Here is a 15,953-nt window from a genome sequence, read left to right as displayed (position 1 = left end):
TACACTGTTATTGTGATGTTACACTTATTATGATGTTATGTTTTGTATTACACTTATGTTGTTAATAAGCTTTATTTTTTAACAAGTTTTGTGCAGTCCAGTTCATGTTTTTTTTAATTACAAGTCTATTACAAATGATTAGGCTTGTAGTAGGCTATGTCAATCATAACAAACAAAACAAAAGTAATTTTGTGTTTCCTACACTACACCTAATTAGCTTTTGGGCCACGTTAGTGCAACACCGTTAAATCGTAAGTTGAAGCCTTCAGAGCTGTTGTTGTTCAATGTTCCCGGGTGGTGACCGCGCGTTGCCCAGCTCCGCGAGGAGAGGAGTGCCTTGTATGGCAACGCGTGATGATGATCGTTCTCAAATGGGGTGGGGTGGAGAGGGTGAGGGGCTTGGAAACCGATCCGCTCTAGGCTCGCACACATGCACCGACACTCTCTGCTCTGCCGGCGAGCGGAGAGGATAAAGAAGAACTACACACCTCCCGTTCTCCTCCGACGCACGCGCATCTTTTAGAATCACAGCTGGAGATCTGACACGCTGCCTGAGAGTGTACCAGACAAACTCACTGGAGGGAGTAGAACCCGTCGTGATTTGTTTTCAAACTCCGATGGCTGTGTAACCGGTCCGTCAAACACGCAAGGGAAAACGCAGAAACCGTTCCAGTGGATTGGGGGACGCGTCACGCATTGTTGGATCTGGGCTTAGTTTGTGTTCTCGGGAAATACGCACAAATATGGATACTAACAGCCTATCAACCGCATTTATAATAGCATTGACAACGTTGTCCTGTGTATCAACTTTGGAGTTCCCAACAGAACGTGTGTAAGTACAGTAGGCGACACGCTTTAACTTTCTATAGTTATGTCCTTTTCTATAAATTACAGTGGCATCAGTATTATACTATCGCTTTCTGTAAAACAATGAGGATAATAGTACAGTAGGCTTATTGTCAACTGTGACAGAGTGCGATATATGCCTATTTGCAATGTATGAATTAGGTTTGTAATGCCGTAGCTGAGTTTGGGTCTGAATTGTAAGCTCACGGTTTAGTGGCAAACTGGAAAATCGATTACTCATGGGCTAATCCAATTTTCATTACGTAACTCCGACGAAATTGTATCCAAATCAATGAATAGAGAGGACGGTGCTCTCTCGCTTCCAGCATCCTAAAGTGTGATAGTAACTTCCAGCCACCGTATATGTCCGGCCAATAGTAACTCGCACTCAAGAACAATTTAGTGTCAAAAAATAAAACGTGTAGGCTATCTTCTGATTTAAAATATCAGTTTGACACATTATAAATGAACATGTAACTCAACTCAGCACAACTGAAACAAAACACGGTTGATTATTATTCATCACGCATTTCAACCATAGTTTTTTTTTTAACAGTTGTCTCTCTTCCACAGCTTACAGGTTGTCAGCCGGTTCAGAAACTAGTAGTCTAATTGTTGAAGCAGGCCCCCAGGTCTCCACACTTAAGTGTAATAATAAAAATAGAAACCACCCGGTTCTTTACCGTGGTGGAATACAAGTTGTCCAATCTTGCTCAGCATTTCATTTAATCATTTAAATAATAATACTTGACCCCTAGACCCTACACGCTTTACATTTATTTCAGTTAATATTAGGTTTATCTTTTTTTCTCCAAATAGACAACAGGTTTCCGAGGTTAGGCTATAGCTACAGTATGCTACAGTTTAGTAAATGGGCTTGGTGATGGTGGTGGGGAGGGTGGGGTAGATTTGGAATTCATACGAGGTCCCGCCATGGAGAGACCAGTATGGCACTCAGCCTAATAGCCCACAGTATGATGTCAGACTGCCACAGCAGCCACCCACTCATTGAAATAGATTTTATGGAGAGCAAATAGATTGATTACCCCACCCACCCATCTCCCATGCATTGTTCAGACATGCCAGTGTGAAGGCATAGATAAACATAATTTGAAATATGGAAGAGGAGAGTTTCAAAGCAGATCAGGTGACAGTATTCAACAATTCCACAGGGAATTACTACTGAACCTTTTAGCTTGCTAAATGTTAGTTCTAGCAATGCTAATGTTATAGTATTAGGTTGTGCAGTATAAAATTATAATCATCCCTAGAATGTGTATTGGGTGTGTTCATAACTGTGCGTGCGGTTGAGTGAATAAAGATGACCCCTGCTTCACTTTGTCGATGTCACGTCAGCTGTATGCCTTTGTCTTTCTCACTGTCTGCATGGAAGCTGTTGCTGTTGGGAGAGATCTTGCTACAGTACTAGCGAGAATAATAATGTGTAGAAGTAACACATTAGAACAAGCGAGAAGTAATAATGTGCTCCTTATTTAAAGTACAGTGACAGTGATTTTGAGTGACAGCCTGGACTCTTCAAGGGGAATGTCACGAAAGGAGACCGAACAATATTTTTGGGTGACTCACAGCACGAGCGACAACATCTACTGTATGTGTGTGTGTGTGTGTGTGTGTGTGCGTGTGCGTGTGTGTGTGTGTGTGTGTGTGGTGTGCGCACGTTTGTGCGTAACATGATCCCTTGGTTGAGTATAGCTGGGGGTGTTTTCTGTTCTCTTGGAGAGGGACAGGTGGACACTGTGGTCCATTATTAGCTCATCAGTGGTTGGTCCCTTCCTGTTTTTCTTTGCTCATGTAGCTCTCTTCTCTCTTCTTCTCTCTACTTCTCTCTTCTTCTCTCTTCTTCTCTGTACCCCTCCTCTCCTCCTCTCCTGTCTCTGTACATCAACAAGGATACATGCACGTAGGCACGCATGCCTTGTCTCCCTCTCTTCTTTTTCTCTGTCATGTCCTTTCTTTTTCTCTTTCCCCGCTTTCTCTCTCTCCTCCTTTCTTCCCCCTCTTCTTCTCTCTGTCAGCATGCATGACTGCATCTTTGTGATTCGGCTTTAACCTCTGATTTCAGTGTCTCCCTGCTTCAGATGTGCTCTTCTGTAGACTGTGTTGCCCCTCTCTCCATCTCTCATCTGTCTCCTCTTCCTTTTCTCTCACTCCTGCTTTCTCTTTCTTCTCTTTCTTTCTTTCAACCTTCCCTTTCCCTCTCTCTCTCTGTGCTCCCAGGCAGATGATGAACATCATCAAATCTGAAAGTCTGATGTCACAGATTGTGCCCCAGAGAACCCGGCGCCATGCAGCCAGCGCACAGGGGACGAGGGGGTGGGGGAGAGAGGGAGAGAGGGTGTGGGGGAGAGAGGGAGAGAGGGGGGTGGGGAGAGAGGGAGAGAGGGGGTGGGGGAGAGAGGGAGAGAGGGGGTGGGGGAGAGAGGGAGAGAGGGTGTGGGGGAGAGAGGGAGAGAGGGGGTGGGGGAGAGAGGGTGTGGGGGAGAGAGGGAGAGAGGGTGTGGGGAGAGAGGGAGAGAGGGGGTGGGGGGGAGAGAGGGTGTGGGGAGAGAGGGAGAGAGGGGTGTGGGCGAGAGAGGGAGAGAGGGGGTGGGGAGAGAGGGGGTGGGGGAGAGAGGGAGAGAGGGGTGTGGGGGAGAGGAGAGGGAGAGAGGGGGGTGGGGGAGAGAGGGAGAGAGGGGGGTGGGGGAGAGAGAGGGGGTGGGGGAGAGAGGGAGAGAGGGGGGTGGGGGAGAGAGGGGGTGGGGGAGAGAGGGGGGTGGGGGAGAGAGGGAGAGAGGGGGTGGGGGAGAGAGGGAGAGAGGGGGTGGGGGAGAGAGGGAGAGAGGGGTGGGGGAGAGAGGGGAGAGAGGGGGTGGGGGAGAGAGGGGGTGGGGGAGAGAGGGAGAGAGGGGGTGGGGGAGAGAGGGAGAGAGGGGGTGGGGGAGAGAGGGGGTGGGGGAGAGAGGGAGAGAGGGGGGTGGGGGGAGAGAGGGGGGTGGGGGAGAGAGGGAGAGAGGGTGGGGGAGAGAGGGAGAGAGAGGGTGGGGGGAGAGAGGGAGAGAGGGGGTGGGGGGAGAGAGGGAGAGAGGGTGTGGGGGAGAGAGGGAGAGAGGGTGGGGGAGAGAGGGGGAGAGGGGTGGGGGAGAGAGAGGGTGGGGGAGAGAGGGAGAGAGGGTGTGGGGGAGAGAGGGAGAGAGGGGGTGGGGGAGAGAGGGAGAGAGGGTGGGGGAGAGAGGGAGAGAGGGGGGTGAGGGAGAGAGGGGGTGGGGGAGAGAGGGGGTGGGGGAGAGAGGGGAGAGAGAGGGTGGGGGAGAGAGGGAGAGAGAGGGTGGGGGAGAGAGAGGGAGAGAGGGGGTGGGGGAGAGAGGGTGTGGGGGAGAGAGGGAGAGAGGGGGTGGGGGAGAGAGGGTGTGGGGGAGAGAGGGAGAGAGGGTGTGGGGGAGAGAGGGTGGGGGAGAGAGGGAGAGAGGGTGTGGGGGAGAGAGGGAGAGAGAGGGTGGGGGAGAGAGGGAGAGAGGGTGTGGGGGGAGAGAGGGAGAGAGGGTGTGGGGGAGAGAGGGAGAGAGAGGGTGGGGGAGAGAGGGAGAGAGGGTGTGGGGAGAGAGGGGGTGGAGGGGAGAGAGGGAGAGAGAGGCACAGCTTATCTGGTTTCACAGTCTGCCTAACACAGTCCACTGGCCTGGCTGACCCATGCTTTTAAGAGGCTGGGATGGTACAGCACATGTTTATGTTGTTATACTGAACAAAGGACCAATATCCTCCCCTCTCCCCACTCCCCTCTCTCTCTCTCCCCACTTCCCCTCTCCTCCCCTCTCCCCTCCTCTCCCCACTCCCCTCTCCCCACTCCCCTCCACTTTGTGTTTCGTTTCTCTATGGCTTCCACCCCCCTCTGTGCTGTATTTCCCCCACTATAGTGTAATTAGATTTCATGCTCAACCAGTTAAGTAGATATGCCTGTTTCGTCCCTTGTACTGTCTCCGCTAATCAGCAAGCATAATGTCAGGCCTCTCTCTGTCTCAGAAGGCTGAAGATGTTGTTAGCGTCTACGAAGAAGGACAATGTCGCAAATTTAGCAATTTTGCTGGTTGTCTTTGGGGGGGATTGCCCTCATGAACATCTGGGTACTAGGTTGTCACACTGCTAAGGGTTAGGTTGTGGGTTCGATCCCCACATGGAACACACGTGTTGGCATATGCGCGACCTGCTAGGCACGGTCGTAGCTAACTTGGGTCTCCCTGGCTCTCTGTCGCCTCCTGACCAGAGGGATTTAACAGGTGTATTTCAGGAGGAACGCTTTCGCGCACACACACACACACACACACACACACACACACACACACACACACACACACACACACACACACACCCTGAAGACAAGATCTAGGCCCATTACTCATACTAGTCACTGCTCCTTAGCCCTTTTATCTATTCATCTTATTCTCCCACTCTCAGTGTATTTCTCTCTCCCCGATTCACTTCAAGTCCTCTCTTTCCATCTCCTCACTCTCTCCTCTCAAACCCCCTCCCTCCCTCCCTCCGTTCATCTCTCAACATGTGCGCTAAATTTAGATATTTTTTGCTGTAGGGAGGGGGGTCAGGGGTCTGGTCTCAGACCTGAGTTAGGGTTTGTGACTGGGGGTCGGGGACGTAGTCTAAGATATCATCATAGAATATTAAATTGTCCTGTCCCCTTCCTGTAAATCTCCCCCTTGCTCCTCCACTGATGGTCTGTGGAGCCATATTTTATGTGTGGTGTCCGATGTTACTTTAGTGTCTGGTTTAATTGGCTGCTGCTGCTACTACTGTAGTACTACATGCAATACTACTACTAATACTACATATATGCTTGATTCCGCGTTTTGCTTTAGGCTAAGAACGTCATCTTTTTCATTTCATGTTTTCATAATAATACAGGGAGCCGGGAACCCCTGTAAATGAAACTTCTTAATGAATCGGATTATATGACATAATCTGTCAAACAATAAGTTAAACATGAACAGTACAAAGAAAGAAATGTGTACCTGAGTGTGCATGTACAGGAACACGAAGGAACAAGCACCTCATGCAGGGCTACAGGCCTGCATCACTGTAATCTTGTGCCACATGGAACTTCCTGGAATTTTCCATTGCAACGTTGCCCAGGAAACCTTGTGAATAGTTAGCAGCTGGTTAGACATAATGCCCTGTCCACCACAGGAAGCACATGTGTACTACAGCCCTGACACAAAGAATGGGAACTGTAGTTTTTCAAGAGTTGTGCAAACTTAGCAAGTCAATTAAAGCACAAGGCCAAATAGACATTTAGCAATTGGAGAAAATCTAGAGAATTATGTGTGTTGATTGTCTCGCCACACACAAGTCTTAGTCTAGTCCAGCAAAAGTATTTTGCATGCTATATGTTCCAAGTCTATAGTGCATTGCTGGATAATCAGGAGATTTCTCCCCAAATCATCCTCATCCACCATAATCATCAGTTATCAGATGTCTCAAGTGGGAGCTGTTTCTCCCCTGTAAGAGTCTCTGTTGCTCACGTGACCTTGTATTGAGACGGGAGCACTGCTCCAAGGTGGCCACGGGCAGCGTGGTGCCTTCAGAGAGCTGTCCAAACTCAGCCCCAGCTAGAGGAACACTCACCTGGTTGTGGAGGTGCCTGGATTGATGTCGACTATTTTGGGCCAGAAGGGTTTTTTGTCACACCACATCGTGCAAAATAGAGAGTTGTTAGAGTAAATGGAGTGTGTGTGTGTGTGTGTAAGAGAGAAAATGTGAGGGAAAGAAGGAAGTGAGAGAGTTTGATCTGGACAGAAGATGAGAGATGAAGAGAAGATGTTAGAATGAGAGAAGGTGAGAGAGAACGAGAGGAAGAGGGATATTTGTGGAGACGAGCAGGAACGCCAGGAGAAGATGCGAAATGTGTGAAACGACACCTCTCTCTTTCTGTCTCTATCTCTCTGTCTCTCGCTCGCTCTCACACACACACACACACACACACTCTGTACGGTATATATCATACACATCTCTCTCGTTCGCGCCACCCCGCCTCCTTTTAGTCTGGGATTTCTTCTCCCTCCTGTCACGCCTGCGTCCCTGATGCCGTTACTGAAATTCAATCACAGAATGTCTGGAGCCTAAAAAGTGTTTGGAGAGGAAATGAGGTCACAGAATCCTCTCCATTTCTATGGAAACCTGAACCTGTCACATCCTACGCCGGTTGCGTCCTGGTTTGTGGCTAGTTACTCCATACCCATCTCACTGTTTCCTAAAGTTTTGCAGATGTACAATATTTCTACCATTTCTGCATTTGTTTTTGTTTCTGGAATTGTGTTTTAGTTCATTGTGTCACAGGGAGACACTGTAGAAAGTAGAACTTTAAGTTCCATGGGTCAAGGTCCATTAATGCAGTAGTTAGGTTGCATCTATATGTACAGTGTTAGTAGCAGGTGTGGTAGTCTGACAGAACGACCACTAATAAACACTCTGTTCCTTTCTCCCGATGTCACAGTGGTACCTTTGTCCTAGAATGTAACTTGCTTGGACATGGGCGTAGGGATAATTTCCTGGGCGTTGTTAGGTCTGTCAGGACGTATTCCTACTCACCTGCAGGGTGAGGTGAGACAGAAGAGGTGCGGACAACACTGACCAGCGGCCGTGGGGACAGCGGGTCAACTCTGTCCTGTTGGCCCAGGGGAGAGGGGTCGAATCTAGGCAAGGGTTGCTTAGAAAGGGTGGAAAGGATTTCAATACTGGATAAGTGTGTGTACCACTACCGCTAATTAGAGCCTTGCTCAATCTCTTATTAGGTATCGCCTCTTGACTCAATTACAGACAGTCTGTCATCCTCCCTCTCTCCCTCTCCCTCTCTCTATCTTGCTCTCGCTCTCTCTCCTTCTCTCTCTCGCTCTCGCTCTCTCTCTCTCTCGCTCTTTCACAGTTTTTTATCTGCTTTCTATCTTCTCATCAGTGCTTGTGTCAGTCTCATTTCCCACTAAAAGCAGATTAGGAACCTGAATTACAATCATTAAAGGTTCAGTGCAGCGAAGAAGATAAAAACAGGAACCCTGTTATAATGTGCTTCCTTCCAGACCGTTTATCTGTTGCTCTCTCTCTCTCTGTCCCTCCCTGTCTTTATCTTCCTCTCTTCCTCTCTTTTTCTCTCGCTCTCTCTCTGTTCCTTACTCTGACAGTTTGACAGCGTTTAGAGGGCTAATGCAGTTGTTCTGAAAGCTAATTCAAGTGTCAAAACATTGCAGTGTTTACAGGGTTTTCTGGGTGTGGGGTGACTCTGGAGAGGTTGATGATATGTTCACTCTGTTTCCTGTGTCTGTATTTGGTCCCTAAGAAAAAGAACAAAGCTGGTTGGCCCTTGTCTTTAAAGCTTTCTACATGAGCAGTCTCCAGATATAGAAGGCAGGGATGAGCATTCGTGTTTAAGACAAGATGCTGTGGATGCCAGAATGGATGGAAATCATTCCACTCTTTAAAACACAAGTAATTGCATCCTTAATATAGAGGAAACCGTCTAGGGAGACTTTCTAGAACGTTCTCTCCGAGACCTAAATTTAAGGCGGTTTGACCCCATCACACAACAACTTATCAGCATAACGAACGACTGGCCGGCACCCAGTGAAGCTTGATGTGTCACTCTATTTCTAAACCTTACTTCAACTCTCCTTAATTTTTTTTTCGGTTGCTAAACCAGCCAACTGAAATCAGCTGCATCATTTCAAAAATATGAAAGCGATGAAATGGAGAGGAGAGGACAGAAATGGCCTCAGTAGCTAGTGAGGCCCGAGGGCCGACCCTGCCAGAAGTCACACAGCCATGCTCCAGCTCTGAGTCAGGATCTCTATTCTGGGCTCCGGCCCACCCCGCTGTATCAAGCCCGGGGATTGGACAGTCTGCTCCGGAACAGCTTTTATCATTGGTCGGATGCCTTTTATGTACGAGGGAGGTTACTGGTCTGTGCTGAAACAGGTTGGTTGGACTGAGTGGAGATGTGTGGCGTTGGAAGGTGTTTTCAGAGATCTTTTAGAGTTTGGAGATGCTCTCAACTCAGGGAGCTGTGTACTAATTAGACCCCAGGAATACTTAGCTCCCTCACACGCACATCCAGACACAGCACTGATGTTACATAATACTCGCCCTAACAGTGACCACCACAGAACACACACACACACACACAGATTATTACACAGAAAATCTGGTAAATTAGTTGCACCTGCCCCTCTGACCTTTGACCCTGCTGACCTGTAAAACCCCTACTCTGGTTTCACACACACGCACACACAGACACACACACATCTGAAAAGAATGAGGAAGTAGAGGGTTCCTATAGATAGTCTATCTACACAAGAGCAAGGCAACCTCCTGGAGAGAACTTCAACAAAACCCTACAGTCTGTTTTGGTAGTCGGGGAGTCTTTTAGAGGCAAAAGGCAAGAAAGGAAGCACAGCGCGCCTCACAGAGCCGGGAGGACTCTCACTTGGCTGGGTTTCACAATGCTCCACTCTGCACAAGCGCCCGGGTGTGCAACTGAACTGCTGCTGCCTCTTGTCCAAACCGCTTCACCAGCCATTTTGGGTCCTTTCACCCCCTCCCCTTATACTGTGCATTACCAACCCACCCCTCTCCCCCACCCTCCCCCAGTGGGGGTCGTGGGGGGGTTAGAAGAGGGGAGGGGTGAGGGATGTTATCTCATTTTTCCACAGTGCTCTCCAAGTTTCCATTTCTCCTACGACTTTGTAAAACTCTTTTCTTTTCCCTGACAGTCTCATTGTTTCTGCTACATTTCTGGCTTGTCTGTTTTGGTTTGGTTTAGTTTGTTCAGTTTGTTTTTGTGTCGCAAGCTGTTTGGTGCAGATTGACCACATACCGTAGATAGGACACAATCAGAGTAGTCAGGATTATTTCTCAATGAAACAGGGAAACTGAGAACTTATGCTTTTAGCATTGTTCAGGTTTGAGGCTGCGTGGCTATTTTCTGAAACCTGTTTGTTATTTCAGACCATACACAGGATAATGGGTTTCACACTAGAACCAACCATGAACTGCAGAACCTCCAGGCTGCAGGAGACTAGGGGGGGACTAATCATCCTTACCCAGAAACAGTGGCCTTCCCTGGGACACAACCACATAGTTGTTGCTCCCCATTCCTCATTACAGCTCCAGAGTAGGGCTGCCCTTGGCCTTAGATTCTGGTTCAACTTCCCAGTCCCAAATTAGAGACTGTAATGTAAAACTCGCTGGGGATATAGGGTGCATGGACTATTTATTCCTGCCTGCAAAGGTTTAAATATATTTTAAATATGTAAAAGTTAGCAGCAAGGATGTTGAGTTGATTGGGTTTCTGATGTTGAGGGGTGAATCGGGTCGTTGTGTGTTCCCTCTGTCAACACACTACGGGACCGTCCTCCCGTAGTGACGAAAAGCGAGACGGACGTGTAGCCGAGCAACCTGTTGAGCAGGGCAACGTTTTCCACGGCAACCGCTCGCAAGTTCTCCCTCACGTCTGCACGCCAAGTTAGGAGACCTTGACTTGACCCCTGTGAGCCGGTGAACGCAGAAACACTTCCTGTCCTCAGCGGTATGCCAGCCCCTGATTTACTTATGTACCTAGGTGATGTGCATACTGTAAGTGTGTGTGTGTGTACTCGTCGTGAGTGTGTGTTGGTGCTTTATTGCAGGAACAGACTATGCTGACCGTTGTACCGGCTCCAGCCTCTCTCCTAACCCCTCTCTCCTAACCCCTCTCTCCTAACCCCTCTCTCCTAACCCCTCTCTCCTAACCCCTCTCTCCTAACCCCTCTCTCCTAACCCCTCTCTCCTAACCCCTCTCTCCTAACCCCTCTCTCCTAACCCCTCTCTAACTCAGCTGTCTCTGGGAGGCTAAATATACGGAGCTGGTATGCTTCTCCCTGCGCCGGCGCTCCCTGCTCACATTACCCTGTGGTCTCTAAATAAGATAACACTGAGAGGTCAGGTGTCGTAGAGGTCAGGGCTGGAGGGCTCCGGAGCAGGAAGGGTTGACACTTCAGGGGGGGGAAAGTTCATTTTCTTGATGTGTTGTCTTATGTATTGTTAATGACGCCAGGCGTGGGGGGCGGGCCTGGGGGGCAGGCGTGGGGGGCAGGCCTGGGGGGCAGGCCTGGGGGCCAGGCGTGGGGGGCAGGCGTGGGGGGCAGGTGTGGGGGGCGGGCCTGGGGGGCAGGCCTGGGGGGCAGGTGTGGGGGGCAGGTGTGGGGGGCAGGCCTGGGGGGCAGGCCTGGGGGTGAAGGGGGTGTTTGTGTAGACTGCGGAAGAGGAGACCTCACATGGACAGTTTTTGTAACTGTATCACGGCCCGGGTAATGAGAATCCTGGGTGTTTTGACACGTCGGGGTATTTATATAGAATATCGCACACCATACACGTGGATACACCTCTACCTACTCACCCCTCCTCTACCGCTTTACACTCTACCTCATTCCCCCTCCCCTCCTCCACCCCTTACACCTCCACCCCCTCTCCTCCTCACCTCTCCTCCACCCCCTCTCCTCCTCCTCCTCCTCCTCCTCCTCCTCCTCCTCTCTCCTCCTCCTCACCTCTCCTCCTCCTCTCTCCTCCACCCCCTCTCCCCCTCATCACAATGCTGGCACTGCCACTCACACACAGACAACCCTGGGTACATCTTGATTTTCATACACCGATCAATGACTGTTTAATCACCCCCGAGCTTCAGAGCGATGTTGTTTAGCATGTTGCCATGGTAATCTGTCCCCCAACTACACTCAGTGTCACATGATATCCAGGTTCCAATAGAAGCGAACGTCACAATTTGTAAAACAACAATTTATCGTAGCTGCTGAACATGTGCCATCGTTAAGTGAGTTGTGGATCCAGTCATGTGAGCCTCACTAGCCTGGGTTAGGGTTTAGATGAGATCAGCACCCGATTAATAGTGAATCTAACGTGATTTCCTCTGGTGTTCTCACAGGGTGAAGAACTGGGTTGAACAGATGCAACATGAGCTGGTGACATTGACAGATTCAGCCAGTGGGATTCACAATCTTGTCCAGGTGAGTTTCTCAACACACGTTTGGAAGTAAAAAACGCACATGTACTTATGCATCCATCCTGTATATACTCTGTTTGTCTCCATTTTCAACCTATGATAAACCTGTTTCCTCATGTAGAACCTGTGGGTCGAAAGTATTCTTGTTCAGTCCATGCGTTTGATCATATGTGTTAACCTGTTCATGCGTGCATGAGTGTGTACCGTGGTGTGACAGTACACTCACACACACACACACACACACACACACACTCATGTACAGTACGCATGAACAGGTTAACACATATGATCAAACGCACAGAGAAGCATGGTCTGTACATAAACACATCTCATTCCTGTGGCTTCAGAATCCCCTCAGGCTGCTAAATAATTGGCTGTTTGGCATTTCTGTGTTTGATTTTCATTTCTGTCTCCTCTTGCTGTGATTCAGAGTTGTATAATCTGCAAACAGATTCCACATTAAACCAATCAAAAGTCCCCGCTCGAATGAAGTCACCTTTGACCCCTGTGTCTCTTTCTCCTGATTGGTCCAGATCTTCCATAACCACAGGAAGCACTTCACCATAGAGTCCAACGACGCCAGACATCTGGTGTCCAGCGCAGCAGGGAACATCGAGAAGCTTCTGGCTAACCGCTCTCGCGCCCTTCATGTAAGAACACAACTTTACTCCTGCTACACACTCAAGTTGGGTCGCCCCTTTAGCTCACTGGGCAGGGCGCGTACCCTACGGGCTAAGGTCCCACACACAGCGGCCCGGGTTTGATTCCGGCTCGGGGACATTTCTGCATGTCCTCCCCTCTCTCTCCCTCTCATAGCCTTCCTGCCTGTCTCTGTCACTGTCCAAAAAGGCAGAAAACATAAATAAAGGAATCTCTGGTAATTCAGTCTCTGGGAACGAGTTTAGGAAATGAAATCTGTTTTTTCTACTTGAGTCCTGTGACATCACGCCCCAAAGTAGCTTGATCTCCAACGCCACGCTCCTCGCCTCCCCCCCTCCCTCCCTCCCTCCCCCCTCCCTCCCTCCCCCCTACCCCCCCTTCCCTCCTCGCCTCCCCCCTCCCCTCTCTCCTCGTGGATCACCTTGATGACGACACGACGAGCTGCCAGCTCCCACGTTCCGGATCGATCCGGATCGATGCTCCTCGGGGAGAAACCTGTCAGTCTGTGTTTGGCTTGTGGCGTAGCAGCGTAGACGCCGTCGTAATCCCCCTGTCAATGCCATTAGGACCAGGGGTTTTCACAGCGTCACAATGGATAGGTTTGAGGAAATGATTGTTGTTTTCAGTTGTTGCGACCATAGATATATATAAAGGGTAGACGTCTCGTCCGCGTTGCCGGACAACAGAGTCGAACGTCCGCACATGGCGGCCATCTTGCTACAGTCAACTCGCTCACCCATAACATTGTGTTGATGCTAAAGTTAATTTTTAAATGACCATAACTTATCAACGTCAGAGATGTCGTTATGCCACTCTCCATCTCTGACGTTGATAACAAACCAAACCGTTTAAAAATCGATTGAAAATTGAGCAAGTTATGGTCATTTAAAAAGTACATGTAGCATCAACACAATGTTATGGGTGAGCGAGTTGACTGTAGCAAGATGGCCGCCATGTGCGGACGTTCAAGACTCCGCCGTAAGACATCTAGTCTTTATATATATCTATGGTTGCGACAACGCCGGCAGCCAGGCAGGGAAACATGAGGTTTTTCTCCGATTCAAAAGCAACATGTAGCTAGTTAGTATGTGTCTTTAAAGTGCCATTTACGACATGTTTACCTGAAAAGACTGGAGGCTACCTGGCTAACGACGATGTTTAGACACTTAGCTAGCACGCATTGGTGCCTGACAACATGTCTTTTGGTCTCGCAGAGTTTAGACAACAATGAGAGCACTACTGGATGTCATCAATGGCACCACATACTTCATCAAAAAACACTGTATTCTGTCACTGTCAGAATACACAGAAAATAGGCTAATTAGCGTTGATGTCAAGAGGTGAACTGTGATGTTTTCCACCTCCTGGAGAGAGTGGAACCAACCTATCGTACCATATGTGACGGTGGAAAGCTATTCGTTTAGTTGAGAAACAGGATGTTGATAGATGTGCTGTTTTATTTTCCTCTTTGTAAGGGACCATCTGTCACTTTTAACCTGCCTGCTGGCAATACAGGGGTGTTGTGTGTGTGTGTGTGTGTGTGTGTGTGTGTGTGTGTGTGTGTGTGTGTAATAGCGGTGTGGGGGTGGGTGGGGGGTGGGGGGGATAGGGGTGATGTACGGGAGTTGACCGGATGCTCTTTTATGAGTGACAGTTTCACACTGACTAACCACACACTCTGGCCAGTCTGGCCTTTGGGTAATAAGAGAGAATCGAGTTTAGACACTCAGAACACACACACACACACACCTATTGACCTTCCCTATGGCGTGTGTCTCTCTCCGTACTTACACACTGACACACACTGACACACACTGACCATGACAGAGGGAGAGTGAAAGAGAGAGAGAGAGATCAGGGGAGAAGGATAGAGAGAGGAAAGAGGGAGATTGCTAGAGAGGGGGGAGAGAAAGGGAGCCAGAGAGAGAGAGAGAGAGAGAGAGAGAGAGAGAGACAGAGAGAGAGAGAGAGAGAGAGAGAGAGAGACAGAGAGAGAGAGAGGGACTGATAGAGAGAGAGAGAGAGAGGAGAGAGAGAGAGAGAGATGAGAGAGAGAGAGAGAGAGAGAGAGAGAGAGAGAGAGAGAGAGAGAGAGAGAGAGAGAGAGAGAGGGCTAAAGAGAAAGAGAGAGAAAGAGAGATTAGGGAGCTAGAAAGAGAAAGAGAAAGAGAGAGAGCTAGTGTAGACCAGTGGAGTGCTGTGACCACCAGTCCCCCTGAGGGAGTGTATGGTAGCGTAGTGCCGGTAGAGCAGGCCCATCCATTAGACCCTTAGCAAGAGAAACAACAGGAGCTCCCATTACACCATTCAACAAGCGCCACTCTCCTTTCAAAACACCAGCTCCTATTAGGCCTCTCTCTCCACGCCCTGCTCTCTCACACACTCAAACACACACACACGCACTCAAACACGCACACACAAGCACACACACACGCACTCAAACACGCACACACAAAGCACACACACACGCACTTAAACACGCACTCAAACATGCACACACACACTCAAACATGCACACACACACACTCAAACATGCACACACACACACACTTAAACAGGCACACACACACAAACGCGGAAAAAAAAACAAATAGCCCAACCCTCCTGGATACACGCAGGTAAAAGGTGACAAATGGCGTCTATCAGACCTATGAACAAACTGGTATACATCAACAACCAATCCCATCTCCTGTCCAGACGGATCGGCAGAGAGGGGTATATCTCTCTGTGCAAACATAGAATCAAACATTCATTTCCCTCTCAGCCTTCAACCTGCCCATTGTGACACAGAGAAGAAGAAAAACAACGAATTGCACTGAGAAGAGAATTAGCTTAAAGCTGTAAAGGCTGCACTGGCTCCATGCCACACGTAGTAACAGGATAAACAATAAACTACTCTGGGATCATTTATCCCTCAGTTCTTGTTTGCTTCCATGTCCCAGAGAAGCAGCACAAGCACAGTCGTCTAGAAGGGATCTGAGGGCGAGACAGAGTTTCCTGTTTTAGCTTGAGAGGAGGAAATAACAAAGATGTTTTAGACACACATTCACAAACGGATACTTTCGACACACAAACTAACCAACACACACACACACACACACATACAGACACCCTGCAACATACACACGCTGTTTGAGAGACTGAGATCCCTGGTCCTCAGGGCTACATGATGAGGAAGGGGTGTGGTTGAGATAGCGTCGTAAACACTCCATTACCACAAGCTGCTTGTCCTCCTTCAACCCAGGAACTCCTCTCTCTCTTATCCCTTCTCTCACTCTTCCCTCCACCTTTCTTCTCCTTTATTTCACACACACACTCTCTTTTTCCTCTCCTTCACTTTCTCTCTCTCTTTCTCTCTCTTTCCCTCCTGTTTCCTTTTCACACATACTGTACACAC

At 49.1% G+C, this 15,953-nt stretch overlaps 1 protein-coding gene across 1 annotated transcript in view; it reads left to right on the top strand.

Moving 5' to 3' along the window:
- Positions 1-459: 459 nt before the first annotated feature.
- The window catches only part of LOC134037440 (voltage-dependent calcium channel subunit alpha-2/delta-1-like), a 66,120-nt gene continuing 50,626 nt past the window's right edge, over positions 460-15,953 (top strand). The window contains exons 1-3 of the mRNA XM_062482709.1: positions 460-832; positions 11,819-11,900; positions 12,430-12,546. Coding sequence (XP_062338693.1) covers positions 744-832; positions 11,819-11,900; positions 12,430-12,546 — 288 coding nt within the window. The 5' untranslated portion in view covers positions 460-743. The remainder of the gene's footprint in view (positions 833-11,818; positions 11,901-12,429; positions 12,547-15,953) is intronic.

Source organism: Osmerus eperlanus, chromosome 17 (genome assembly GCF_963692335.1).
Source record: "Osmerus eperlanus chromosome 17, fOsmEpe2.1, whole genome shotgun sequence".
Lineage (NCBI taxonomy): Eukaryota > Metazoa > Chordata > Actinopteri > Osmeriformes > Osmeridae > Osmerus > Osmerus eperlanus.
Note: the sequence above shows the minus strand (reverse complement) of the source record. Positions and strands in the feature narration are given on the sequence as shown.